At 41.0% G+C, this 27,184-nt stretch overlaps 1 protein-coding gene across 1 annotated transcript in view; it reads left to right on the plus strand.

The window, feature by feature from the left end:
- The first annotated feature begins 1,058 nt into the window (after nt 1-1,058).
- XPO4 (exportin 4) overlaps nt 1,059-27,184 on the plus strand; it is a 69,820-nt gene continuing 43,694 nt past the window's right edge. Inside the window, exons 1-4 of the mRNA XM_030462920.1 lie at nt 1,059-1,239; nt 20,494-20,599; nt 23,930-24,071; nt 24,334-24,472. Of these exons, the coding sequence (XP_030318780.1) occupies nt 1,162-1,239; nt 20,494-20,599; nt 23,930-24,071; nt 24,334-24,472 (465 nt within the window). The 5' untranslated portion in view covers nt 1,059-1,161. The remainder of the gene's footprint in view (nt 1,240-20,493; nt 20,600-23,929; nt 24,072-24,333; nt 24,473-27,184) is intronic.

Here is a 27,184-nt window from a genome sequence, read left to right on the forward strand (position 1 = left end):
AGCCTGCTTAGTTAGCTCCTATGTTCCAAACTTTGCATAAATTCAACTCCATCGATCAGCTAATGTCTTCCCCAGGTTGGAAGGATAGGAGATACATGGCTGGAAACTCCTGACCATGAGGTGCTCTGTTAGGAGCAGAGTGGTCTAGCAGGATGTGGGGATGCTGCTCAGTGATCAGCACTGCAAGGGAGCTCTGGAGGAGATCTAGCCTGGCCCTACACACTGAATACTCCTTGTTAGTTGCAAACCTTCCAATTTTGCTTCAGCTGAATGTATTAAAGTGCCAGGTTTGCTCCGGTGTACAAACTGAAGTGGAAACCATCAGATTTGTTTAAAAGGCAAACTCCTTACCCAAAACAAAGCACCAGTGAAGGCAGTCATTTGCTCCTACATGTGTAAAACATTTTCTCCCCCACATTTTTCGGATGTCATGCTGTTTTGTAACTCACAGCCAGTAAGGTGAAGTAAGATCTAGATGGAAGGATGTGGGGGGAAAAAAAAACCACTAAAAACGCATTTCTGATCTGTTTTAAATCTTGGTTGCTTGATTTTTTGGGTTTTTTTCCTTCCATAAAACAGTTCCCTTTGGAACTGCTGCTGGCCTTGCCCAGTCTCCACCACTTTCTAAGTTATAATTTAAAAGCCTGTGCACCTCATCCCCTTAAAAATCTGCAAGCATGGCTAAAGACAAGGCCCGGCAGGTAGCGCCTGAGGTCGCATCGGATCGGAACCTAACGGGGCAGCCCCCACGCAGAGCTCACACTGCGGCCTCACCCTGCCCTCTCTCAGCTCTCAGCTCCCGACCCGGCCCGGGAGGCCTCGCAGCCTTCGTCCGCCCACACGTGGCCGCCGGCAAGTGCGGCGGCCTCGACCCGGCGGCGGCCTCGACCCGGCGCCGGGCCGGGCCCCGCCCCGGGGCTCCACAGGTTCCGCAGGTCCCGCCGCGTGGGCCGGGCCGGGCCGAGCCCGCCCCGAGGGGAGGGAAGAGGAGGGAGGTGCCTGTCGCGCAGGGGCGGGGGCTGTCTCCACCGCCCCCCTGGCTGGCGGCCGGAGCTCACGCTGCGGCGGCACCGCCGCTTCGCCTCCGCGCCGGGGCCGGGATTGGCTGCGCGGCCGCCTCGTCCCAGAATGCAGCGCATGGCGCGTCATTGAAGAGAGACCATGATGGCGGCGGCCGCGGCGGCGGGGGGGGCCCCCGAGGTGATCGCCCAGCTGGAGAACGCGGCCAAAGTGCTGATGGTGAGGCGGGAGGCGGCACGCACCGCCCGAGCGGAGCTTCGCGCCGGAGACCCCCGCGCCGGACGTCCCCCCTGCCCTCCCCCCCCAAGCCCCTACGGCTCCCGCCGCCCCGCAGCCTCCCGCGCCTCTCAGCCGCGGGGTTCGGTGCCTCCGTCGCCCCTTCCCCGCTCCCCGTGCGGCCTCCCCTGCCCCCGGCGTTCCGCGGGCTGCCGCCTCCCCTGTGCCACCTCCTCCCTGTCACCCCGCAGCCGGGTTCGGCCCCCACCGCGCACGCTGCGCCGGTCTTCCATGTGCCTTCTGCTCCCCTCCGCCCTGGGCCAGCAGCCGGCACCCCGAGCTCCCCGCCCCGGCGGGGTGTCCCGTCCCGTACCCCCCACGCCCCTATCCCCGCACCGCCGTTGTCCTCTGAAGTTACCGGTGAGCAGCTCCGCTTCCCTGCGGCGGGGTCGGGGCCCCGGGCGCTTCCCAAGGCAGTAGCGGGGCAGAAGTGCCCTGTCCCCGGCCCAGCAGCGTAGAGCGGAGCCCGGAGGTGCCGCGAAGGGTGGGCTGGGCGCCTCTCGCTTCCAGAGTGTTCGTTCCGTGTGGGGCCGGGAGCGGGCAGGGGGTGGCGGTGCCGCTGCCTTGCGGCAAGGCTCGTAGGGGTGCTTCGCGCCCTCATCTTTTCATTGCCGCTTACCTGATGTGCTGCCTCTGATTGTGGTGTGTGTTACTGTCCGTGATAGAGTCCACGCAGCAAAGGTTAGAGGTGCGATGGAGCTAAATGGCTGCAATGGCTGTGGGTGTTAAACCATCCTAGTCACTCATCCTAAAAGTTAAAGTAAAATGGTGTTTTGGCCTTCTTTCGTTGGCAGGTCTTGCTTGCAGATCTAAAACCGGATAGCTTAAAGCCTTCCCCACAGATTTTCTCTTTCCAAGATGTGATTCCAACAGAAATAAAGTTTGTAGGCTATTGATATTAAAAGCATTTCAGGAAATAGTGGGAAAGTTTTCCTGGTATCAATAATTGATCAGTAACCAGAGTCTGAATGATTATGAGTATAATGTCTAGCCCAGGTGGCTCAACTATAAGGTGACAGGCAATTACTTTTACTTGCAGGTGTCCTTATCAAAACATGTGTGTGAAATCAAAGTCTGAGAAACACTGACTGTTCACAAACAGGAAAGTAAAGGCAGATAGCTTAGCAACAAGCACTCATCTGTTTAGAGAAAAACTTCCCGAAGTATGCAAACAGTGTAATGTTTGAAGCTTTGAGTTGCTTTTGATTTATGCATGCCTTTGCAGAACATCACTGTGTAGATTATTGGACATTCTCATATCTGTGTATCTCACTTTTAAAAATAATTCAGTTGCTGTAATTGCCAGAAATATTTGACTGCATAAGGAAAATATGTAATAAGTATTATTATGAGACCAAACACGTGTGGAATCTTCCAAACAGTGAGGTATTTTTCAGTATCAAACTGATAGGATACAGAGCGCTATGTCTCAAGTTTTGCATCTGTGCTACAAAACTTAATGTTACTTGTGTTGGCATCGTTTCCCTAGCCTGACCCTGCTGCCATAGAGAGGGAAATGCAATTTGAGTTTAAGTAAATAAAAACTTTAATACTGTGTTAAGATGCAAGCCTTTTATGGTATTGTTTGTGGTTCTGTTGAAGAAGAAGTGCTGAACTTGCTGGTAAAACTTAAGTCTCAGGCGTGTAAGCACATGATTGTTAGGATCCCTGCTGAATTTCTAGATTCCTCTCTCCAGCCTGTGACAGTATGGAAGCTGACTTGTTGCAGTCATTAGCTTCTTCTTGTTCTTTTTGGTTTTTTTCCACAGCTGCACTTGGAAGTCTCATAGACAACACTGAACTGACAAGAATTAGTTAGATGCCTCTTCCCGAGGAAGTCACAGAAATCAGACACGTGTACTAAAGCTATCCATGAGGCTAAGGGCCTGATATCAGGCTTTTAGGCTGGTTTGGCTATAGAAAAGCTGTGAGGACTGCACAGGATTATTGCTCTGTATTTCTTCTTCTCAAATATCATCTGTTCTTCAGAGTTAGGAAGGAGAGGAGGATGCAGCTCACCACCAGGCTTTGCTGCCTTACAAAGGTGGATGTGAGACCCCAGAGGCTGAAAGGGTTATGCCTACTCCTTTTGTGCTTTCTTGTGAGCAACTGTGGAAAACCAAGGGCTGAATCCTGTTTGAGGATTGCACCTGGGCAGTGGTGCTCTTACTTTAGCCAGAGGAGTACACTGTTTGGTAAAATCTGGTAAAATGTCTGCTTGTGGATGAGAGCAAGAAGTAACTGTGGCAGCTGGGAGATGTGAACTGCTCAAGCAGAGTGGTGGGCTCACTTAGAAAGGTATTTCCATAAAAATCTGAGTAGTTGGGAGAGGGTGGTGAGCATGGTGCTGGTAAGGGAGATGATGAGCGGAGGCTGGCACACTGTAGAGGAGCCATACCTGAGGCATGAGCTGTGAATGCTCTGACAGGAGATGCACCAAGTTTTAACTGGGCTGGAAGTGATAGAGAGATACAGTGGGGTTTCCTTGTGGCAGCTGAGACAGTAGCAATCCATGCAAAATTCAGTTGTCTAGGGAGGCATCAAAGGTGATGCCATCATATCAGAGAATGGAGCAGGGAGCAGTGGTGGCTTTTGTGGTACTTGGCTTGATTTCAAACTGGCATGGATGGACTGAAAGAATAATGAACTAGAGGAATTTTATATGCTAATGAAAAACACCTGATTGTGTTTAAGTTGCCTTTAGACTAAGTACAGATTACTTACCATGAGAGCTGTGAATTTTTGGTAATTGCATAGTTGTTTTTTGGTTGGTTGGGTTTTTTAATTGCTCTGCATTAGTTGAGTTTTCCTTTGGAAAATGACTTCTTATATATCTGATTCTTATATACCGGTTAAGAGACACATTAGTTCTGATCTCATAAACTGATGTTTTTTATGGACTTTGCAAACTATGATGTGCAGTTTATGAAAACTGGAAAGATTCAATCTGTGCTCTCACCAAGCTCCTCTACAGGTATATAGAAATGTTTTTCCCTTTGTTACCAATAAAACCTTTCAGCAGGGTCTAGGAAGCCCACATTTAAAAGGCTTAGTTTGGAAAATAATTGGAATTTGATAAAAGTGGAAGAGTTGTTATAAAAAAACGAAGCTTGAGTTTTCATTAGATGGCAAATATGCCTTTGAATGCTGGTTTTCTTTGGTGTGCGTGAGAATATTTCTTATTTTTAAAAGTATGTGCTTTTTGGGTACTTAATTCCTTTGAAACAAATCTAATGGTTTTTTACTTCAAGGTAAGTCCCCATAGTGCTTTGTAACAACATATAAAATGCCATATGGCATAGTCTGATATACACCTTTGAGCTGTGAGACTTTGGCCTGATGGAGACCATATACCAGCATCTGTATGAACCAAATGAATTTACTTCTCCTCCATTTCCAGCTGGCATGGCATTCCCAAATCAAATGTGTATGGTTCCTCTCTGCTATGTTCTGTTTATCTCAGGTGGCAATAAATACTGAATAAAATTAGTATCAGTTAAAATACTGTTTTCATTACTATCTTCACGGATGAGGGTTGTATTACTAAGGAAAGAAATATACATGTTATCCCATAGGTGAGAGAAGAGATGAAGCAGAAATGCATGCATGACTTTTAAATTATTGCTGGGAGTTTATTAAAGCAGGTTGAAGGTTTTTAGCATGTGATGTTCTGTGACATCTAAATCTAAATTCACAGGTTGTTCCTCCCAACCATTTCCAAAAAGGGATGTTCTGTTCCTACCTGAACCTGTTCCTACTTCCACTTTCTCCCTTGTGACTCTGTACTGGTCATATTAATACTGCAGAGATGGCATAGGAATTAAAACAAGGGAATGGATTTCTGTCATGTTAGCAAGATGAATTGGCTATCTGTGCAGCCATTGACGTTGCAGAGCTAGCACAGCAGGACTGAAATTAGATTGCTGGACATGTGCAGGGCTGGTCTGCTCCTGTTAGCAGAGGTGAGCTGTCAGGTTTTCTCAAGTGTATCATATACCTTCAATGTACAATTTACTTGCTAACTCGGACTGTCTTGATGTTAGAAATGCCAGACTTTTTTCAGAGGTGCACAGTGAAAAGAGAAGAGATTACAAGTTTCAAAAAGGGAAATGGAGCTAGAGAGAATGCAGAAAAAAAAATCACAGTAATATGGTTGGGGAGGGCAGTGGAGCATGTTACCTGGAGAAGCTGTGGGATCTCCCATCTTTGGAGATGAAGGGCCTGAACAACCTGATGTAGCTTTGAAACAAGTTCTCTCTTGGGCAGTTGAGTGAAGTGAGGTCCAGAGGTCCCTGCCATCCTAAGCTATTCTGTGCTAGGCAGTAGGGCTCTGGGTAGCTTAAACAGGTTTAAGAACATGTCCTGCAGTAGAATTCCCTTCTTTAAAGTTTGTAAATGTTCTTCTTTCACTGTTTTCTGTTTTGGGGGTGGTGGGGGATTCATACATTACTGTCTTTGTGGGGTGCTGCTTAGTTTGTGGCTTATCCTGCCCTTCTGAGGGTGGTTTCAGGGTAAAGTTGGGTAGCCTGACAGTAGTAGTCATACAAACTACCCTTTAAGATGCTGAAATAAACTTACAGAAAAAGACCATAATGGAGCACATTAAAATCCTTAAAATCCAAGAAGAAACTGTTTATATCATCTGCCCTGACAATATGTATGGCTGTTTTTATGACCTCTGTTTTTGAGTTCAGGACCATGACAATCCTGCCATGAAGTTTGATTTCTCATTGTAGCCTGTCTTTACTGCAGGGCAGCTTTTCAGATTGCAAAGCATGACTAATAGTAAGGGTGAAAGGAAGAGATGGATTATCTCTTTTTTGAACAGGTTACCTTATGGAAGAAACCAGACAAATTAATCATTCCAGTGCTGAGAAGATTTGTGGAAGTCCTCCAAGTCATAGTCCAGCAGAACAAGCTGGATGTGTGCTATATTATGGTTTGGACCAGACGTCTGCCCAGCTGAGTTCTGTTTCTGGTGATGACCTCTAGCTGCTGCTTTAGAGAAAGGGTCTAAAACATAAGAATCATTCATCCTTCCACTACTATGCATGTTACCTCTTTGTCTGGAGCAGTACGAAGTTACTTAGAGTCCATCGTGTGTATGTGTAGTTTTTTTGTCCTTTTGCTTCAGAATTGCTATGATTGGTACATTTTACAGGCACACAGTTCAGATTACAGCTTGGGAGATAAGTACATGCTGTGTGTGGCATGCTAATCAAATTTACTTGGGAGTTGAGGACAAATGTTCTTGGAACATACCTGAAGTACATGGTACTAAGGGTTAGGAGTTAAGAAGAGGAATATCAGGATTGATACAGATTCTGGTATATTTGAAAAGCAGACATAATATCTGATGAAATTAAGATCTAGTGAAATGGGATTCTTTAAATTTAGGGTGTATTTCCCCTGATAGTTTCACAGAGGGAATATTCACCTTTGAATGAAGATGATGTTTCACACGTCTTTGACATGTCACTTTGCATTAGCATATTTCTGCATTTTCTTCTGAGTTGTCAATGAAGATACTGTGTGTCTGCTCATAGATTTGTTCACTGGGAAGCTTCATTAGTCTGTAACTCCATCTGGATAATTCTTCATCAGGCACTACCTACTGCTGTCTTCCCTTTAACCTGCTTCCTAAGAGTCTTATCGTTGTTATGCTAATCTGTTCTCATTAGTTAATTAACAGCTTTTCATATGGAAGAGTGGAAGAAATCCTCTTGATTATTAAGTTGAGCTGATGCTGTCATAAGCAGCTAAGAAATATATCCCTTTTCATGAATTTCTGATACTGTTTAGGTAATAAAAGGTCTGTATTAGGCATAGATATGATCTCCACTTCTGTATCCGGGCTTGACGTAGGGATGGAATTCTGGGTTTTGACAATCATGTAATCTTCTGTTTTACCAGGGTAAAATGTATTCCTGGTATTTCCTTTCTGGCTTTCCAGCTTTCCTAAGCTTCCCTGTAACAAAAGAAAGCGGAACTGATGTCTGTGTTGGGGCACAGACCTGGTAAAGGGAATGTGGTAACATTTGGAGCCATTTCAGTGCACAGTGCTGTCTATAAGTCGTGTAAAACTGTGTATATACTGGGACATGGGGCATGGAAGCCAGGCTGTGAGATCTGAGCTGTAGGAGACATTGATTCAGGTCTTCAATTCATTTTCATCCCTGTAAAGTCTAAGACATCCTATTGAATAGAGTAGTTGTTCAAATAGGGAGTTCAAGAAATGGGGGAAAACTGCAGGAAGATATATTTTAAATAGTTCCTATTCTTTCCCTTTCCTACTCCCCAGAATGGAAAACCACAAACTTTGCCACTACTGAGACTTAATGACGAGTGTCAGCTGTACAATGCTGCCTTTGGCTTTACTGAAGTGTAAGAGTGGGAGGACACCCCCAAGTGCCTGCATGGTGAACTGGATTGGCAAGTGGATGCAAGAGGAAAAGTTCTTTAAATTCTGGTAATTCTAACTATGATGCATTATGAACAATTTTTCTGTCTGAACTGAGATGAAAAAGCTTGCCTATGCTCTTAAAAAAATTTTGGTCGAATTATGCTATTTAGCCACTTGGGAACTAGCAGGTGCAATTTTCTTCAGATCAAGACTGATTTTTTTGTTTGTTTGTTTTAAACAAAAAATACAGTTACTAGGAGCAGCATAGGAGCAGCAGAATGAAGTTTTATTGCTTTTGTTATTCTAGAAGTTTAGTGGAGCCCAGCAAATATAAATTTTAGAGAATGAAAGTAAATATGAAGAAAGGCTAAAGATGTATCATGGTTGTGCTGAAACTGATTTTCAGTATTTGTCCTTATGCAGTCCAGCTATGTTACATGCAGCCTAGCAGAATGGGAGAAGTACAACTGTGGTAGTGTTGAAAAAAAGCCTCGTGCCAGGATCTCTTATGTTTTTTGTGTTAATTAGTTTGTGTCTCTGAAATCAATGAAGTGCAGAAAGGTGTTTTGCCCTGTGTGGTCTTGGCATCACACGGACCTTTCAGTCAGTTCTTCGTTCACCTTGCCATGACCGTACCCTGGCACTGTTGGTGCTGTTGGACCCTGTGGGCCTGATGTGGGTGTCACCATACATCTCAGTGTTATATGATACATCCCCCATCTTAAAGCTATGTTTTACATTTCTTGAACTCCCTATTTAAACAACTACTCAACAGGATGTCTTATACTTTACAGTTAAAAATACATATATATATATATATATATATATATATTGTCACTGGTAGATTTTAGGAGGACTTCTCCACAGCATCTGTATGCATATATGTGTTAACTGGAAAGCCCCAAATGGGAGACTGGATCAGTGTCTCTGTTGCAACAGAACCACAGCCCTCAGGTGGGAAAAATGTGTTCTTCCTTGTAGCTACAGATGTTGGTTTGATATTGGGTGCCTTAAAGTTGAGTTTGTATGGTTTTAAAGCAGTGACTAGAATGCATTGCTTTAAAACTTCAGTGTTCTCATGTGCAGTTTTGGGCATTTCATGCACTCACCAGTTTGGGGGTTGTTGTGGGGTTTTTTTGTGTGTTACTAAGGTCTTAACTCACATTTAGCTTTACTAGCTCTTCAGTCAATGACTTCTATACATTTTGCTAATTTATGTTGGTGCTATTTGACTTTTCTTTTGACCATGCTTTTTTGATAGCTTCTCAGATGGCTGAAGTCCTGCATCTTTACTAAGAAAATGTGAAAATAGGTTTATCAAACACCTACACTCTTCTCTGGTGTAGAAATCATGAAAAACGTTTTCTTCATCCGTCAACAACAACAGAAGCACAACCTGGGAGGCTTAGCTGCAAAGCATTTTGTGAGGTGGTGTTAAGGAGGATTAAGAACAGATGCTGGGTAGCTTCAGGATGCTGATCTATTCAGTGAGGAATATATAAATATTAAATTCTAATACTGAAAGAAATGACAATGTTATTTCTGAAGCTAGTCTGTTCATGTTACAATAACATTCCCTCTAACAGTGCTAAAAATAAAATGTATAATTATGACCACATCATTTTTCACTAAGTGTGTGGAACTCTGTGACTACTCAGAGCTTGAGATTTAGCTATGTAGGTCCTTAAAGAGTGAACTTGGGCCCTTAACTTTAAGGGAGTCTTAAAAAATACTAAATCTAAACAAACCCCAAAATATGTGTATATGGAATGAAAAAGAATTATTTTTATTAAAAATGCTTTTTGGAAGAGGATCTCTGAAAATAGGTGTATTTCTGCTTCTTTGTGTACTGGAGGATGAATACAGAGATGTAACCAGTAATGTGGTTCCAGCCGTATCTGCAAAAATGGAACAGACTAGTGAAGGAAAGTAAAAATGAGTGACATCCTTCCTTGTCAAGTATGTACAATTCTATATTTTTGTCATTTCCCAGCAATAGACAAAATGTTAACAAAAGGAGCTTTTTCTATGTGTTTAATGAATGCCCAGAATTTCTCTGGTTTTGAGTGAAAGAAGTTACTTTACAAAATTATTTTTAGTTTTGCAATTCCTCTTCATATTCTTATCCTGCAGGTTGTCTTAGGTGATGAGCTTCTTCCTCTGGCCTCTATTCTGTTGCTTGTTTTTTGTTAAATCTTGATTTCATGTTTCCTGTAGTTACATTTCTGTTTTCTTACATGATTGGGTATTGCATTTCATGTCACATTTAGGTGAACTTAGAAAACTTTAAAGAATCCTTAGCTTGCTTTTAATTAACTCTTTCCAAATACTTATTTTGGGATTAGATGGTTTTGAAATTTCCTCAAGAAGGATGGAGGAGGAAGTGCTCATGGCTGAATTTTAGCAGGGAATCTGGCTGCCCTATGTGCCTGCCTTTCTTCATTAGCTTGGTAAAAGGAAGCAGTTTTGTGATAAGAGACGACGCCTAAAATTCTGAGACTAAAATGTATCATCTCAATTAAAATCTTCACAGTGATGTCTTTCAAATTCTGTGTTTGGGTGTGTGTGGGGCATCCACTGTATAATGTCCTGTTGCTCTTGGGATGTCCTCCTCCATCTACCTACGTTACTGTAGAAGGCTACTTGTTAGTAAAAAACAAGGCACTCCCTGCAACAACGCCATAGCTGTTGTTTCATCAAGTTTAATTTGAATTTAGACAATAGGACAAAATAAATACTACAAGATATTTCTTCACATAGGGCTGATGTTAAAGTTTCTCTTGGAGAAAGGAGAGAAGTTGCTGACAATATTTGATGTACACTGAACCTGATAAATGGGTTATGTATGACCTACATCTGCACTTGTCAGCTTTGGAAAATGAGTATGGGTATTACTGGTAGTATTATCATCTACTGTTTAGTAGAAGAGGGATCACAATGGCTCTTCAAAACTTTGTCTTGAAATGCACTGTCACGGTCCTGTTTTTTGTTTTGTTTTTTTTTTTACTTGTCTGTTTGTTTGTTTAAAGCTGTGCCTGTTCTATCTCATAGATACAGAAATGGACAATATCAAGATGAGCTTCTTGAATCTCGTGATTGAATTGTAGCTGTGATTTCAGGGGCTATGGATAGGCAAGGGTCCTCTCTCTTGCAGCAAATCTATGACCTGTTGTGTTGGTAGCCCACCCTGCAGTGAGGGCTTTGGTGGGTCCTAATCACAGAATCATAGAATGGTTTGGGTTGGAAGGGACCTTAAAGATTATCTAGTTCCAACCTCACTGCTGTGGGCAGGAACACCTCCCACTAGATCAGGTTACTCAAAGCCCCATCCAGCCTGGCCTTGAACACTTCCAGGGATGAGGCATCCACAGCTTTTCTGGGTAGCCTGTGCCAGTGTCTCACCACCCTTACAGTAAACAATTTCTTCCTAATATCTAATCTAAATCTACACTCCAGCTGAGATGTTGAGACTCCCCTCGTTCCCATCCTCCAGGATAAAAGACACAGAGTCTGAACTTAGGACTTAGCTTCCATGCCTTCTTGCAGGTAAGAGAGAAGCACTTGCAGGAGCCCAGGGAAAAGTTTAGTTCATTGCCATCAGTGCTTCATCTTGCTTCAGGATGAGGAGGCCAGGTTCACTTCAGCTCCAGGAGAATGGTCAGAAGAAGGAAGCAGGAGAGCAGGACTAGAGACTAGTGCAAGTGCAGTTGTAGTAAGGGCACTTTTATGACTTTTTGTATCCTTCATGAATGTATGTTTTTAGGATCCCTGTGCTACTACAGTAGTGATGTTTCATTCGTGCTAAAGTCCAAAGCAAGGTAATTTTACATGTAAAGTTTAAAGGGTTTAAAAATCTACTAATTGAGGAGGTTTTTCATAACTATTCTTTAAACAGAGCTCCACCTTTGAAATGTTAGAAAAATGAATGTGGAGATTAGGAAATGATGTTTTATGTGAGGGTCTGAACTGTAGCCTTATGTCAGCATTGATCCTCTGGCTGTTCACAGCCCTAAGCTAAATATCTGTAATAGGACATTCCTCAGATTTCTGTTGTCAGTGTACTTAAACTGTTGTGCCAACTGCAGTTATGGAAGAAACAGTAACAAATAGGCATAAAGCAGGCAATAAATTTTCTAGAGTTTTGTCTTCACTATTGTGTTACACTGTATCCTGGTTTTCATTGCCTAAGCTTATAGAAGTGAAATATAATTGAAGTTTACACAGAATTTTCTTGAAATCAATTCGAAACACTCTCCTGACCCAGAGATTATAAAGCATTGAGATATAAAAAGAAAACAAGATCTTGATCGCAGTGTATGCATGGTCTGTGAAAGTCATGTGTGCTGCTATTGTGTTTACTTTATATGTAGCTGTGAGAATTTGGGCTAGCCCTGAGGAGTTTAAACTTTTCAGATATACAGAATTTCTTGTGCAGAATCCAGTCATGTTTCAGAATTCTGCTGGAGCAATCATCCATGGGGTGGATGGAGTCTGGGCCTGATCCATGTGTTCACAAAGTGCTTCCAGAAGTTTGGCATGATAAAATGTGCTGTTTAGATGAATTTGTGGATTTTCTTGCTGAGCAATGTGCACAGTGGTCAGAACAAAGTCCTAAATGCATCCTATGAGGAGACTGACAGTAGTCAGAGGTGATAGTAGATGAGCAGTTCACAGGGGTTACCGACACGTTTGTCGGTGTCTACCCCAGCTAGCTGAAGGCTCTGCCTTCATCATCCTTGATTCTTTCCTTTTCCTTTTGTTCCTCTATGGTCCTGCTTCCTTGATTCCACTCCACCTTTCCTCCCTTTTGCCTTTAAAGTCCTACTCACCCTTATTCAAGCTGCAGTTCTTGGGTTCCTGCTTTGATACTGAGAAGCAGACATGAAGAGGGAAGCAGCATCCTCCTGTGGTGAGGGCAGATTCTCTGCCGACTGGCTACCACAAGTCGTGTATCTGAAGTTTACTGTGCATGTAAAAATGAATAGTAGTTTCATGGAGAACCTGTAATAGTCTATGTTTGAGGATCAAATTATTAGGGAAGTAAAATCTCACTATTTTTTGTTGCTTATCTTGGAGAGGAAGTTTTATCTTAAAACACAGTTTGATATTGATGATAATGATTTACTTGTCTTTCTAGTCAATTAATATGTAGGTATAATGTCTTAAATGAGAATTTCAAAATTGAGAATAGCCTTCCCACAAGCCACAATTTATCTCCTGTTTTATTTGCAGACGACTTAATTAAGTACTTCAGCTCCAAAACACGAAGCAAAATCTGATGTGAAGAAAAATTATGTTTTTCCCTGTTAAGTCTTCATGAAAGCAAGACATGAGTGAGCAGATGTGTAGGTGGTAATTCCTTCAGTAGTCATGCATTTATTCCAAATATATACTGAAAAATGCTGGGTACTCTGAGGTCTAAATAATTCAAATCACAGTTACTTTGGGGAATTTTTTTTTCTTAAATCAGACAGAATTTTTGTTCAGAAAATCTTAAATCTCTACCATGTTGTCTCTCTTGCAGGTGTGGTTGGAAGCTATCTGTTTTCTTTCTTAAAAAATAATCTTGAGCTTTTAAACTGAAGATGAGGTCCTGCAGTAATTTAAATGATTATTCCACAAAACAGGTGCAAAAGACCAGAGTTGAAGTTGTTTTTTGTATTGGCTTGGTTTACTGTAATAACTTAGTTTCTAGTCAAGGCTCTGGAAGTCATGGAACAACAGGTCGTGACTTGCACAGCAAATGCTGCTGTTGATACCAGTTGTCTAAATGTCCTTCTGGCCTGGTGCCCAAGACAGGAACCTCTGATCCACTGTGAAGCTATTGCTGAATGCTGTAGAGCTGAGCATCCTCATGTAGCCTCAAGTATTGGCTGGTGACATCTGCTCCATGAGTGGATCAGACATCCCTGAGTTGTGAGGTATCAGCAACTCCTAGACATGTAGGGTGAATAGCTGAGAAAACAAGTGTCCTAATATCCATCTCTTTCTTAGCTATTTTAATAAGACAAGTGACAGTTATTGAATGTGCCATGATACACTGTAGGAAAACTTGAAAAGTGTTACTGGTAAAACAGATGGAAACTGGTTATGGCTTGACACCACACAAGTCAGGGTAATGCAGTCTTGGGGCATGTTGCTTGTCATGAGTTTGATAGAGTTAAACTTGGAATCTCCTTATTCTGAGAATCTGATCCTTTTGTATAACTCACCTATTTAGCAGAACTGTGCTGGGGAGTATTTTTCTTAAGGTGTTTTGTTATTTATGATAAAGAAATCTGGTTTTAGGGGATTTTGAGCATCTTTGTAGAAGAGCACAATAAGTGACTTTCATGACTTTATTATTAGCTATGTTGTACCCATAATGATTGATGTATGGTCAGAGTAATAAATTTGGGTGTTTAAATGCAGTATGTGCACTACTTAAAAACATTGCTTGCTCTTGTGTAAAATTATAGTGGGTTTTTTCCTTTTTTTTTCGTCTTCTTTTTGCCCATACTCCTCAGTTACGTTATCACTATCACATGGTGTTCCCCTGCACCTGCTTTTCAGTTTCACTTGATCTTTCTCCTTTGCATATACCTCACTGTTACTTGGTGCTGGGGTGTACTGGTGTGCCATCTGGGCTTCCATAACTCCTCACTTCTCTGATGGTGACTGTCAGCAGGGTCCAGTCCCAGCACCAAGTGGTGCCATTGCTGTCTGTGGTGGCTTTTGCTTATCCTTGTATATTGATATTCAGTTCCCTACCCTTCTCTCTTAGGCTTCCAGGCTGCCTAGACACCATTCTGAAGAACAGCTAATGTGTTTAATTGTTTTTTCCTATGCCCCTAATGGCCCAAGGCCCAGAGGTTGGAAACAGTTTTGGTTTACCTCTTGACTGCAGGGAAGGCAAGATTCCCCTGCTTATTTGGGGAAGCTCAGTTTGGGAACTTTGTGGGGAATTTTATGAAGTCACACTTTAGTAGAAGTCTCAGATTTTTATTTCTACCCTTGTCAAGTTTGTAATGTGCTTTACTTGCAGGCATAAATGTTGCCTTTGGCAAGAAAGTTCCTTCTTGGCTTTAGTTATCGCAGGTACAATCAATTAGATTTTTTCTTTTTCCCCAGCCCATGAAAATTCTCTCAGCTAGGCATCTTATCTTTTCCATAATCCTTTGAGTGTTTAGGCTGTATTGTTTGTAGGGGACCTTTTTTGTAGGTGAGGATACTGTGGGTGTCAGCTTAAAACACACTGGTGCACTCTCTGTGTTCTCCTAAGGAGCAAGTCTGGAGGAGTGGGTGACTGTTCTTTGTGACATGTTATTTGCAGATTTCCCCAGTGCAGCTGTAGAAAGATGGTGAATTTGGTTGATTTAGAGCTGTCTTACTATAGCAAAAGACTGAAAAAACAGAAATTGTCTCTAACAGACTTTTCTGTCTGCAAGGAATGAATGCTGTTCATTCCATCCTTAGTTATGTTTACACAAAATCATGGGCAGGACTTTTCTTAGCAAAAGTATGATGCAGAGATAACAGTGCAAACAATTTGCAGCCCTTTTGCTACCTTTTTCATATCTCTATTACTTCATTGCTTGGCAGCCTCCATAATGACATGTTCTGGTTGTATCTATTTGTTGAAAGGGATGTTACTAAGGTAAGAAATGCTTGTACTAAGCATGTGATTCTGAATGCATACATGTAGCTTCAGATTCTCTATCTGCATCTAACTACTACTTCTATTAAAAAAAAACAAACCCAGGCCCCTTATTCTTACACCTTAGTTTTTCCATGTGTACCTTTACAAGATCTTCTGAGTCGTGTGTGTGTTTTCCAAAAGACAGCTGGTCTAACACTTTCTCATATCTATTTCTGTTCCAAGTGTCATTCTGAATTAATATTTTAAATTATTTTTAGTATCTGCTTGTGTTAATCAGTTTCTGCCTGGGTTACATACCAAATTATCACCCGTTTTAATTGTTTCCAGTTATGCTGCACTTTATCTTATAGTATCAGTGAATACTATGTTATAATTGAAGCTGATGGTTTGCCATCAAGGGATGAGCAGAAAAAAATAGGGTCAGAGCTAGAAATGAGAAATCTGTGCTAAATAAGGAAGAAACAAAGATGGCTTATCTTGAAGAGGAAAAAAGTAAGGGGCAATTCATTTCACTCTGTTGAGTGAAATGGTGCTGCTGTATCAGGTGCTCTTTGTCTTCCCATAGTAAAAAAGGATGGGTGCAGGCAGTAAGAATGGGTAAGCTGGTTCAAACCTATCAGTACTCTCCTGGCTGTCAAGAGCCTCCTGCTGTTTGGAGAGTTTAATAATATTCATTCTGACAAGACCAAGTACCAGGTCCTGCAATACAGGACACTTGCACAGTGTGGTAGCAATAGCCCCAAGCCACTCTTCCCCTCAAGGCTTGGGGAAGAGTGTCTGGAAAGCAGCCTGCTGGAGAAGGGTCTGGGGGTACAGGGAGACAGCTGGCTGAACGTGAACCAGCAGTGTGCCTGGGTGGCTGAGCAGGCTGGTGGCATCCTGACCTGTATCAAAACCAGTGTGTCCACCAGGGGGAGCAGGGAGGTGATCATACCCCAGTACTTGGCACTGGTAAGGCCACAGCCTGAGTATTGCGTTCTGGGTGCCACAGTATAAGAAAAACATTGAGGTTCTGGAGTGTGTCCAGAGAAAAGCTATGAAGCTGGTGAGGGGTTTGGAGGGCATGTAAAGGAGTGACTGAGGGAGCTGGGGTTATTTAGTGTGAAGAATAGAAGGCTCAGGGAGTTCTTATTGTTCTCTACAGCTGCCTGAAGGGAGGTTGTACAGAGGCTGCTGCTGGTCTCTTCTCCCAAGTAACTAGCGATAGGATGAGATGAAATAGGCTCTAGTTGTGCCAGGGGAGGTTTAGGTTAGATATTATGAAAAATTTCTTTACTGAAAGAGTGGTGAGGCTTTGGGATGGGCTGCCCAGAGAGGTGGTGGAGCCTTCATCCAGGGAGGTGTTCAAGAACCATTTAGATTTGGCACTCCAGAATATGGTTTAGTGATTGTGGTAGCTGGATTATGGTTAGACTCAATGATCTTGGAGGTCTTTTCCAAACTTAATGATTCTATGATTCTATATTTTGTTGCATTTGTGACTTTAAGATCAGTGTATTACTTTTACTAAGACTGCCAGAGATGGACAGTTGTTATGGAAGATGTTGGGGCACCCCCCTAATTTGTTAGGAGGGAGAAGGGTGCTGGAGCTTCATCTGCGATACTGTTTCTTGTGTCATCCTTGTAGTGGTAAGAAAGGGGGAGAGTAGGATTTGGAAGAAAAGTTTATTTGTGATGGAAAACTGAATCCTGTTTTGTTTCTGTTGGGTTACACAGTGGGAAGAAAAAGTAATTGCATGGAAGTTTTATTTAGAATTTTGTAAAGTATCTGTTCTAAAAGTAAAGTAAGGCTAAACCTGGTTTATTTCTACACAACAGTTCTGTCTTTCCAAAATAATTGTCTTGTTGCTGTAACAGCCTTGTAAGCTGGGATAGGTTATCTGCAGAGAGCAGTCTGGTTTTACTGGGTTGTTTAATGTACAGAAACTGAAAAACCAAATGTAGAGTGATATGTGAGCCTGTGAAAGAAACTATCTGATCAAGGATATAAAAGCCTGATCTGCCTCTCTTCCTACCCAATATTGAAGATCACTGCCCAACTTCTGAAAAGCTTGCCTGTATCTGATATGCAGACTGAGGGCCTTGCTCTTGACAGAGGTAATCTTTGTGTAGAGAAGGAGGTGTAGTGATCCCCAGTGCATTCAGTCTTTGTAGAGAAAGTGGGAGCATGCTTACCCTGCACCAGAAAAATGTGTTTATACCTATAATTTGATGTGTTCTACTTTTGACTCCTGTTGAATTTTGACACTATTTTATCCTGATGTTTAGGTTTTTTGCTCTTACCAGAAATAATTTTTTCCACTGTCTCATTTACTGTTGATGGCTTGAGGAGAATCATCATATCTATTTGGCTTTAAGAAGAGTGAGGATTGAAGCAGAGGTTGGATTTCCCATGCATTTTCCATGAGCAGAAAAAACACAGTAAAGGTTTTTCACAACCACATGGAGAAAGCCATGGGATCTCTGTAAACATGCAAGATCGAAATATCTAACAAAAGCTCATTTGCTTTGTTGCAATTTTGTCATCAAATACCTTTCCACACTAGTGATAGCAGGACATAATGAAGTACAAAAAATTGGGATTTTTTCCTTTTTTTTTTTTTTTTGTTTCTTTGTTTTTAACTGGTTAACAAAAAGGGGAAGGCATGATATTACTTTCTTATTAGTTGTCCAGACTTTCAGGTAAGTTTAGTCATCCTGAAAATATTAGTGCTAGCCTGCCTGTGTTTCTAGTCTTTTTTCAGTGTCTTTTTCTTGTATGAATATTCTTTATTTGAGTTGGTAGTCCTGCTGGATCTTAACAGTAGACACTACTGTTGCTCCTTCTGTTCTATATCCACACAGCCTTGGTAGCTGAAAGGGTGTAACCTTATTTAAAATGCTGTGTTTTCTAGGAACTCTGTTCTTATTATCTTCCTATACTAAAACCACAAAGATGGTTCTTGTCCTAGAGAACTCTGCAGGAAGCTCATAAGACAGAAGAGAGAAGATGGGTGTTCATGGTAACATCAGAGAGTACAGAATGGAAAGCATGATAGCTGGCAACAGTTTTAACATGCCAAAAGAGCATTACCACACTGATTTTTAAGTCCTTGTAAGCAGAGAAGTGTCTGAAGGAGACAGAAAACAGTGAATGTGTAGGTATTTTGGGAGGATTTTCCAAGCACAATGGGTACTTGGAGTTCATTTCTAACCCTGTTGTGCCCAGGGTTTATTGGGCAACAGCTTCCAGGGCTCTCAGGCTCTTGTAAGCCAATGTTCTTGTAATGTGGCTTCTGAAATTTGTACACATAATATGTATATCGTGGGCTTTCTGTCAAAGCGTTAAATTGGCTGCGTTTTGATTTCAGTGAACAGGAAACTACTGGGCTTTGAGCTCCCTCTGGTGGCTGTGTAGTACAGGCTAAAGCTTACATGTTAGACTCTTCTGGACATTTGAGTCTGATTGCAGAGTGTAGTATTAAGTTATTGTGATTCTAAAAAGTTGTACAAAAATATGATGTGCCAAATGCCTTTTTAACGTGTCAAAAGTCTTCTACTATTACACTTCAGAGAAACAGAGGAGTTAAAATAATGTAAAATTCTACCTGGGGAAATCATTCCAATGGCTGATTGTTCTCATTGTGAAAATTTTTTCCCTTGTATCTAACTGGAAACTCCCCAAGAGTCACTTGTACCTGTTACCCTTTCTTTCTTTTTGTTGTGAGAGTAAGAAATTGGCTGTGTAAAGAGGGCTCACAGGTGTTTATGAGAACCCACTTCATCTGAGGATCAGCATCCTCTGCTGCATTTAGGCACCTTGTTGAGGAAATGATTGAAGAGCAGCAGCTTTAATCTGTGGTGTTATTAGCTTATATTTGAATTTTCTATTGCCTGTGATTTGGCAAGGATGAATGAAGTCAGATTTGATATCTTTTATTTACTGGAATATATTTTTCTTATGTTAAATATGCTGATTTTTATGCTAAGATCTTCATGCTTTTATTCCCAAAGCAGCAGGTATAAAACTAAACCAAAAAGTATGTGGCACATGCATTCACCTCAGATTGCCAGGGACAGGACTCAGACTTGAAGTTTGTCATTTCAACTGAAGTTCAGTAACTATTCTGTCACCTTACCCTGTCTCTGTAGTTTGTATGCAATTTTTCTACGAGTTCATTTTTCAAGGGCTCTTCAGCTTATGCTGCGTTGTGGTATCAGTCCCCTGTATGAGTGTGTTGTGCCATGTGCTTGTTTAGATAATGTAGCAGAAATTACTGACAAAAGCAGAGGGCCTGTGAGCAGCTGATGTTTTCTGCAGGGCTGTTCTTACCCTGTGGGGCAGTGGGGAGGATCTCAGTGTTGCTCAGAGACATGAGGCTGCAATGATGGGAGCAGATAACTCTCATCTGTGCTCTGTAGCCAATATCCCAGCTTGCAAAGGTCCAGGTTAATTCACAGTTTCGTGCTTTACCTGCATGATTTTCAGGTAGAAGCTACTGTGAAGCTGTTTTTCAGCAGTGGTGGAGCAGCAGGTGCTACCTGAGTTAGGGTGCCCATGGTGTAGGGGAATGGGTTCATAAGGGCATAGGTGTAGACAGCAGGGGAATGGCTGTAGCCATCTCCTCCCAAATTCAAGCCCACAGTCAATTCTTTAAGAAGTCAATTTTAAAGTGAAACGCTAGAGGGTAGTGTCTTGCTGACAATAATTTAGAATGAATCCATAGCCTTTTTTTTTTTTTTTTTAATGCCTTGAATTTATTACACAATTTAGTCTTTTAAAACAGATGTAGAACTAAAGAAAAGTTAGGGCTTTGTTCCTGTGATTGTGAGTGTTCTAAGCTGTGTTTAGTGGTGTACAATGATATTTTTGATTTGAGTAGAAAAAAGGTTAGGTTGAATTTTGATCTGACTTCTGTCTTTCTTCAGAAGTGTCATTAGGAGCACAGTACTTAGAATTATTCACTCTCTGCTTGATGTCTCTCACTTCCATGCAGATGATATAAATTACACAGTGGAATGTGAGGAGGCAGTGACTGAGAAAAGACAAGCAGTTTTACCAAGAGATTCTTGGTTCTGATGGTTAACAGGGCAAGTATGTGCAAATTCATGACAGTGCTCATGTATCTTTACAACCAAGATCAGTTTTTAATACTGTGATATTTTTTTCTTTCAGGCACCACCTTCCATGGTCAATAATGAACAGCGCCAACATGCTGAGCACATATTCTTATCATTTAGAAAATCAAAATCCCCATTTGCAGTTTGCAAACACATTTTGGGTAAGTAGTAAAGGAAGCACATACCTGGTTTTTTACCTGGAACTGTGGCATTCTTCTGCAGCTGAGAATATGAACATCAGTTCTGATTTTGAGAGTGAAGGCTATTGCTGCTCTTTGGTTTTGGTTTTGGCAATTTTAAAGCTGCAGGCTGAAACTTCATGTAACCAAGTTCCTCGGCTAATTTAATGGATTGAATTTTCCCCAGCTACATGATTGCTGGAACACTGTCTAATCTGTGGAGCTTTTTGGACTGCCTGTAGTGTGCTGGCTTGGTGCTTCCTATTAAATCAATCAGCATTACAATTTTATTTGGCTTTGCCAGGTTTTGAACTGATGCTGAACTTTTCCATGGTGAGAGTTTTTCAGGTCGAACATCATAGTTGCTGCTAACAGCTCAACTGCTACATTAGAAAAAAAGTTTCTCTCCCCCTAGTAGAAGGAATAGAGTATTCACTCAAAGTTTTCTAAGATTATACCTTTGAAGGTAGGAAAGGGGTTGGTAGGTATTACCTTTTATCAGAAATTTATTGGGTTTTAATGGAAATCACATAAATGTGGTTGTCTTAAAAGTCTTTCAGAACAAATCTGTTTTTATAGGTGCTATAAAGATTTATTAGTTTGGCAGCTAAACAATCTGAAAATCTCATGTAAAATTCCTGGTCTGCACTGCTCTACTGACCAGATGGGAGTGTTAGAGGCAGGTGAGGGGAAAGTTTCATTGAAAGCTGTCTCCTGAAACTTGCTGAAGGTAACCTGGAAATTTGTGGGGAAAAAATGTATGAGAAAACCCAAAAAGCAACTTTTCTTTCAAAGAATTTGCTAGAATGACCAGAAATATTAGATTATTTTCATACTTCATTAATTCCACAGTATTTTTAAAAGTTATTTCTAAATTTACTGGATTAGATAAGTACAGTTTGTGAATATTGTGCTCTCAGTATTGTAGACCTACTACTGTTTTGTTAACTTGCACTGTGATAAATATAGCAGGGCATGGTTCCTTTCCTACACCTGCTCCCTAACCAAAATTTTTTCTAAAAATCAGTTACTTCTGGGTTTAGTGTATTATAGTAGTACTTCATCTCATCCTGAGACAGTAACTGTACTTCTTGCATTATAGGTCAACAAAATTGATGCTTTGTATTTTCACATTGATTTTTTGAGTATTTTAATTCACCAGAAAACATATTAATTAACCTTTTCTTCCAGAACATTTTGATCTCTCCTAAGTGATGTCACTGTTTAGAAGTAAATAATGGAAATTTATGGAATAAATACCTAGCAGTACTGTCTGTACATCCCTTCATCTTGTTCTAAAATAATGAGAGTACAAATTAGCATTAGTAATTTACTATCACTGCACTTAATTTTCTTGTCTTATTTTTTTGCTTCTGCTATGGGGCTGGTTGGGAGAAATGTGATCCTGCTTAACACCTTTTGGGATTCTCAAAATCCTTAATCTGCTCCTGTGCTATTGCCACTGAGGAACCAGCATGTTTACACATGTGGCACAGGGGCTTCTCAGACAGCTGAGATGCTGAGAACTGGAACTGAGAGACTTTTCCCAAAACTGTGCTTGTTAAGTAAGTGTTTTTACAGTCTGGACAGGAAGAACAGCTGGTTAGCATCTGGGAGGTAGGAAGGGAGAGGTAGGGATTATGAAATCAGGAACTAGGGAGAGAAAGGATCTGTTCATAATAAAGAGTAAAAGTGTACCAAAGGACTATGTGCAGGTAAAGATGGGCCGGAGCCAGAGGATCAGAGTAGATGGGTTTAAAAGGATACAGTAAGAAATGGTCAAGACAGGAGTTGGAATGAAGAGGGATGGGAAGTTTACCCAAGGTACGAGACAAACCAGCAGCCCAGCTAAAGTGCGTGTACACCAATGCACGCAGCATGGGCAACAAACAAGAGGAGCTGGAAGCCATCGTGCATCAGGAAAGCTATGATTCTAAGCAATAGAGGGAGAGTAACAGAGATCATGGGCAGAAGAAAAAGGGAACAGCCATTACCATACAATTTCTTCAGAAACCTGGAATTGAACCCAGGAAGCATGAGGGTTTCTCTTCCTCTGCTGTAAATTTATAGCTCTCAAATGTACTAGCAAAACTTGTCCTGGCTTTAGTAACTTTATGTAGAGGATAATGGTGCTCTGAATAGAGCTTACACTGTGTGCTTGGACATCTGTGCTGTTAATGGTTGCAGTTTTTCATCTGTGGTATTTGAAGCAAAGAAGAAATTCCATCCTTGTTTTAAATAGCATTCTTTTTTTTTTTGTGAGCTTTGCACAGTTTGAAAAGCCAAAGACCCAAAAGTTTAAAAATGGCAGTATTAAAATTCCCATACTGGAATAATTTGGCTCATTTTTATGTGTCTTAAGTGTACTCATTAATCTTTTAATTAAGAGGTTATTTAGTTTTCCAAATTAAGCTAAATAGATTTAAAGGTGGTTTATTTTGATTTAGCCCATGTTAAGGGCTTTGATTTGGAGCCTGATTAAATTGCTTTAAAACATTTTAGCAAATTTGCTGCAATCTTGGATGTAGAAGTGTACATTACAATTACAAGGAAGTGTACATTACAAACATATGTGTATGATCAGAGGAAGAAAGTCTGTTCAGTAGTCATTTAAAACCCATCATCCCATGACCCAGGCTTTCTCAAACAAACCAAGTTTTTCTAGTCCTGGCAGGCTGCCTTCTGTCGCTCAAAGTCTGTTTCTTGTTTGGGAATTAGATTTCACTGTTTCATTTTTTATACTTCTGTTACCTGTGGCTACAGCTTTTCTGAATAGTTTTCTGTGATTTCTACAAAACTCAGAAGTCTGGAAGACTTCTGCTTTGATAGTTAAACATAAGTGCTATCTTTAGGTGTAAGTGGACTTCCTTCTCCTTACCATCTGTACAATAAATGTAATTTTAAGCACTTAATTCCAAATGCAAGCACCTGAATGATAGAGGAACCTTCACTTCTGGCATGCCTGTCAAGTTATTCATATGTTAATGTATTGGGACTAAATCTGTATTGTTTTGTTGTTGTTCCACAGTTGTGTTAGCTTGCTTATTCCTGATATTTGGCTCAGTCTCCTGGCACGACTGACTTTCTTCCCCTGAGGGTCTGACTCAAATAATATTGGACAATTTGATAACTGGGTTATTGATTTATTCCCCCTCACACTTTTGAGATGCAAAATCTTTGATTTTATAGCAACAAAATTCCATTCAATAATACAATTGTAGTAAATTTGTTAATTTTTTTCTTAGAAATACATACAGAATAAATACATGTATGCCTATCTGATACTCAAATTGCCTTTGTTTTTCCCCACAGAAACTAGTAAAGTGGACTATGTCCTTTTTCAAGCTGCTACAGCAATAATGGAAGCAGTTGTAAGAGAATGGATTCTTTTGGAAAAAACTAGCATTGAATCACTGCGAACATTCCTTCTAACCTATGTCTTACAAAGGCCTAAGTAAGTATAGGAAAAAAACCTCTGCACATGTAGGGTTCTGCTTAAAGTCTGGGTTATCTTTTTGTGTCCAAGGGTAGTGGCAGAAGACCCATTTCAGCAATAATTTATCTTCCATTCTGAACACTTGGTTAACTTCTGTAGAGTTGTCAGCTGTTGCTTATGAATTCACACAGAATGTTTGTAAGAGAAACGAGTTGGAAATTTTATTGAGCGCTGATGTTTGAAATTGCTTGCAAACTTATTTTTGCCATGTTCTTTACAGCCTACAAAAGTACGTTCGGGAGCAGATTCTATTAGCAGTAGCAGTGATAGTGAAACGGGGATCATTAGACAAATCAATCGACTGCAAAAGCATCTTTCATGAAGTCAGTCAGTTGATCAGCAGCGGTAACCCCACTGTAGTGAGTATTTCCTTTTTTTCTTAGAGCTGAAGCAATCTGTCTTGACAGTATGACTTATATACATGATGATTATAAAGTCTTGTATATGTCTCTTCTGAAGATTGGTAATTAAATTGATAGCTATTTGAGCAGTGACTCCTAAAGTCTGAGATTCTTGAGTAAGAATGTTTTGGGACTAGTAATAGTATGCATAGTTTGGTACATAAAACTTTTTTTTAGGAAATGGGTGTCTCTGAATAGCAAATTTAAATGCTATGGGGATTTTTTTTGTATTCTAGGCTTCTTTGATAAAACAACGTGATTTAAAATGGATTTTGCTGGGATTGGATTTTGCTGGCAGTTTCTCTACACGCTCTGTTCTCCTTCCCTCTCTGCAGTGCTTGCCACCCTCCAGAGGCTTAGCTGTCAGAATAGGCTACCCAGCAAGAGGCATAGGCCTCTGCTGTTCTCTGAGAGACATGTAGGTGGAGAGAAAGGGGTGTGAGGAAGTAAAACGTGGAATGGAAATACAAAACTTACTCTAGATTTAATGTCATACTACTAGGGGTAAGTGTTACCTTCCATATTGAGCTCAAAGTGGAAACAAGGTGTCCAATATCTATCTATGCATTTAGTGAAATTCCGTTTCCTATGCCAGGAGATAAGTTTAGAACAGGTCATAATAGAGGCATGTAACTAGAGATTAAAGAGAGGTGATTTTTCTCCTACCAAATGCAAATTGAAGATTATGCAGATTCCATGCTGAAACTTTTAATTGAAGCTTTTCTAAAGCAAAACAAATCTTTATGGAACCAAATCATATTGCTGCTCAGCAGCAGTTGTGCTAGATGTGAGCAGCAAATGTTTAACTCTGAAAATTTGATCAAAGTATATTAGAAGTAATGCAGCTCATGTCATGGTCCTAAAAATAGTGTGTCACCTCTGAGCACAAGTGATATCCCTCCAGGGTATGGAGATTTCAGTTACACTTCCAAACCTTAATTTCACTGTTACTTATTTTAAGAGAACATTTCAGCATTTTGGTTGTGCATAATTTGCATAGAAATGGATATTGGTTTTGGACAACAATGCTGAGTTCATACTTTTTTCATGCTGTGTTCAGGGAACATAGTTCTGATGTTAAAATGGAGTTGAAACTGAAGTTTTCAAGTTTTGTGCATGCCAGTGCACATGCTTATGTAGTTTGTATGGGCATTCCATAAAGATACAAAAATTGAGTAACATAGATGATGACAGAGAAGTCCTCTCTGAACGAATAACTCCTGCACAGTCCAACTTCTGCAGTTGTGTTCTGTAGATGCACTGATACACAGGGATGCTGCACTGACTGCAGCATACACCAAGGGAAGGCTGTACAGGGGAAATACATCACCCTGGGTTGCTGCAGAGCATAGCATGGCACTGAGGAGCTCTGGCTGGAGGGAAGAGCAATATTTCACTCTCCTCTTGTCCAAGTTTCACTTGCTGCTGCTGTACAGAGGCCAGCTTCTCACTTCCCTTTATCCACTCTCTCTTCATAGCTATTACTTTGTCCATAGATTTTTCAAAGTATTTGTGTTCAAGTTTTAAGAATGGTATAACAAATGTCTCGGGTGTGTATATATATAAAATGATGTTTTCTATTCTGGTAGAAAAAAAATTACATGTGATGCTGCTGGAACACCTTTAATGCCAAGTGAAGTATTTGCTTATTAGTCTTTGGCAAGCTGGTTATAAACTCGTGCTCCCATGGATATATGAAGTTCTGCAGTATAGAATAATTCTCAGTCATAAAAATGTTCTTGTAATGGTAGAATACCAGATTGCAAAGGACTTTAAGGTACAACCTTTCTAGGTAGGAATATGGTTTAGATGAGATGACCCAACACCCTGTCAAGCTGAGTTTTAAAAATGTCCAGTGTTAGGGAATCCACCACCATCTCCCTTCATCTCATGCAACTTAATTGCAAGTTCTGGTAATGCTACAGCTTCACATGACCTGGGACTTTCCATACACAGTAAGTAGTAATAAAATTGTGTATTAGCACAGTACCTGTCACAACTGAGCTCTGAGTGGGTTCAAGGCATGCCTCCTGTATAAATACATAATAACTTTGAAAGGTTGTATGAAATAATTCGTACAATGAGTTATCTACCTATTTTTAAATATGTGTGGGAGTTTTTGCTGGTGTCTCTGCAGTGTTCAGCTGTGCCCATCAGGCTGTGTGGAACTGGGGTGGTACAGCTGCCTTGCTGCTGAGTTAGGTCTCAGTGCAGGCTGCTCTAGGGTGCATTGTGAAGCTGAGGGAATGGTACTGCTTTCAAGACTGAAAGTGCACTGTCAGGACAGTGCCATGCAGTGTCACAGGTGCTTCTGCATTTTGCTGGAGATGTGTTGATACAAGTTATTTATAAAAACAGGCCTCGAGGGAGGAGGCTGGGATATGGTGTGTTGGGAGAAATCAGCAGATGTTTTCCAGCCTTCTGTGCCTCCCTGACTCCTTCCATTTTTCCAGCATGTCTTTCCTATGATGTGATGTGTGCTCTTGCCTCCAGCCTTTTTCCCTCAAGTTTCAGAAGTTTGTCATACCTTGTCCCTCCCAGATCTCCATTAAGACTCTTTGTCCCTCTCTATGTCTGTCACAGATTTAACACTTCATCTTTCCTCTGACCTACTGCTCACCTGTTACTGTCCTACCTGAGGTTCATTCCAGCTGCTGATAAATAACACTT

The sequence above is a fragment of the Calypte anna genome, chromosome 1 (genome assembly GCF_003957555.1).
Source record: "Calypte anna isolate BGI_N300 chromosome 1, bCalAnn1_v1.p, whole genome shotgun sequence".
In the NCBI taxonomy this organism is placed as follows: domain Eukaryota; kingdom Metazoa; phylum Chordata; class Aves; order Apodiformes; family Trochilidae; genus Calypte; species Calypte anna.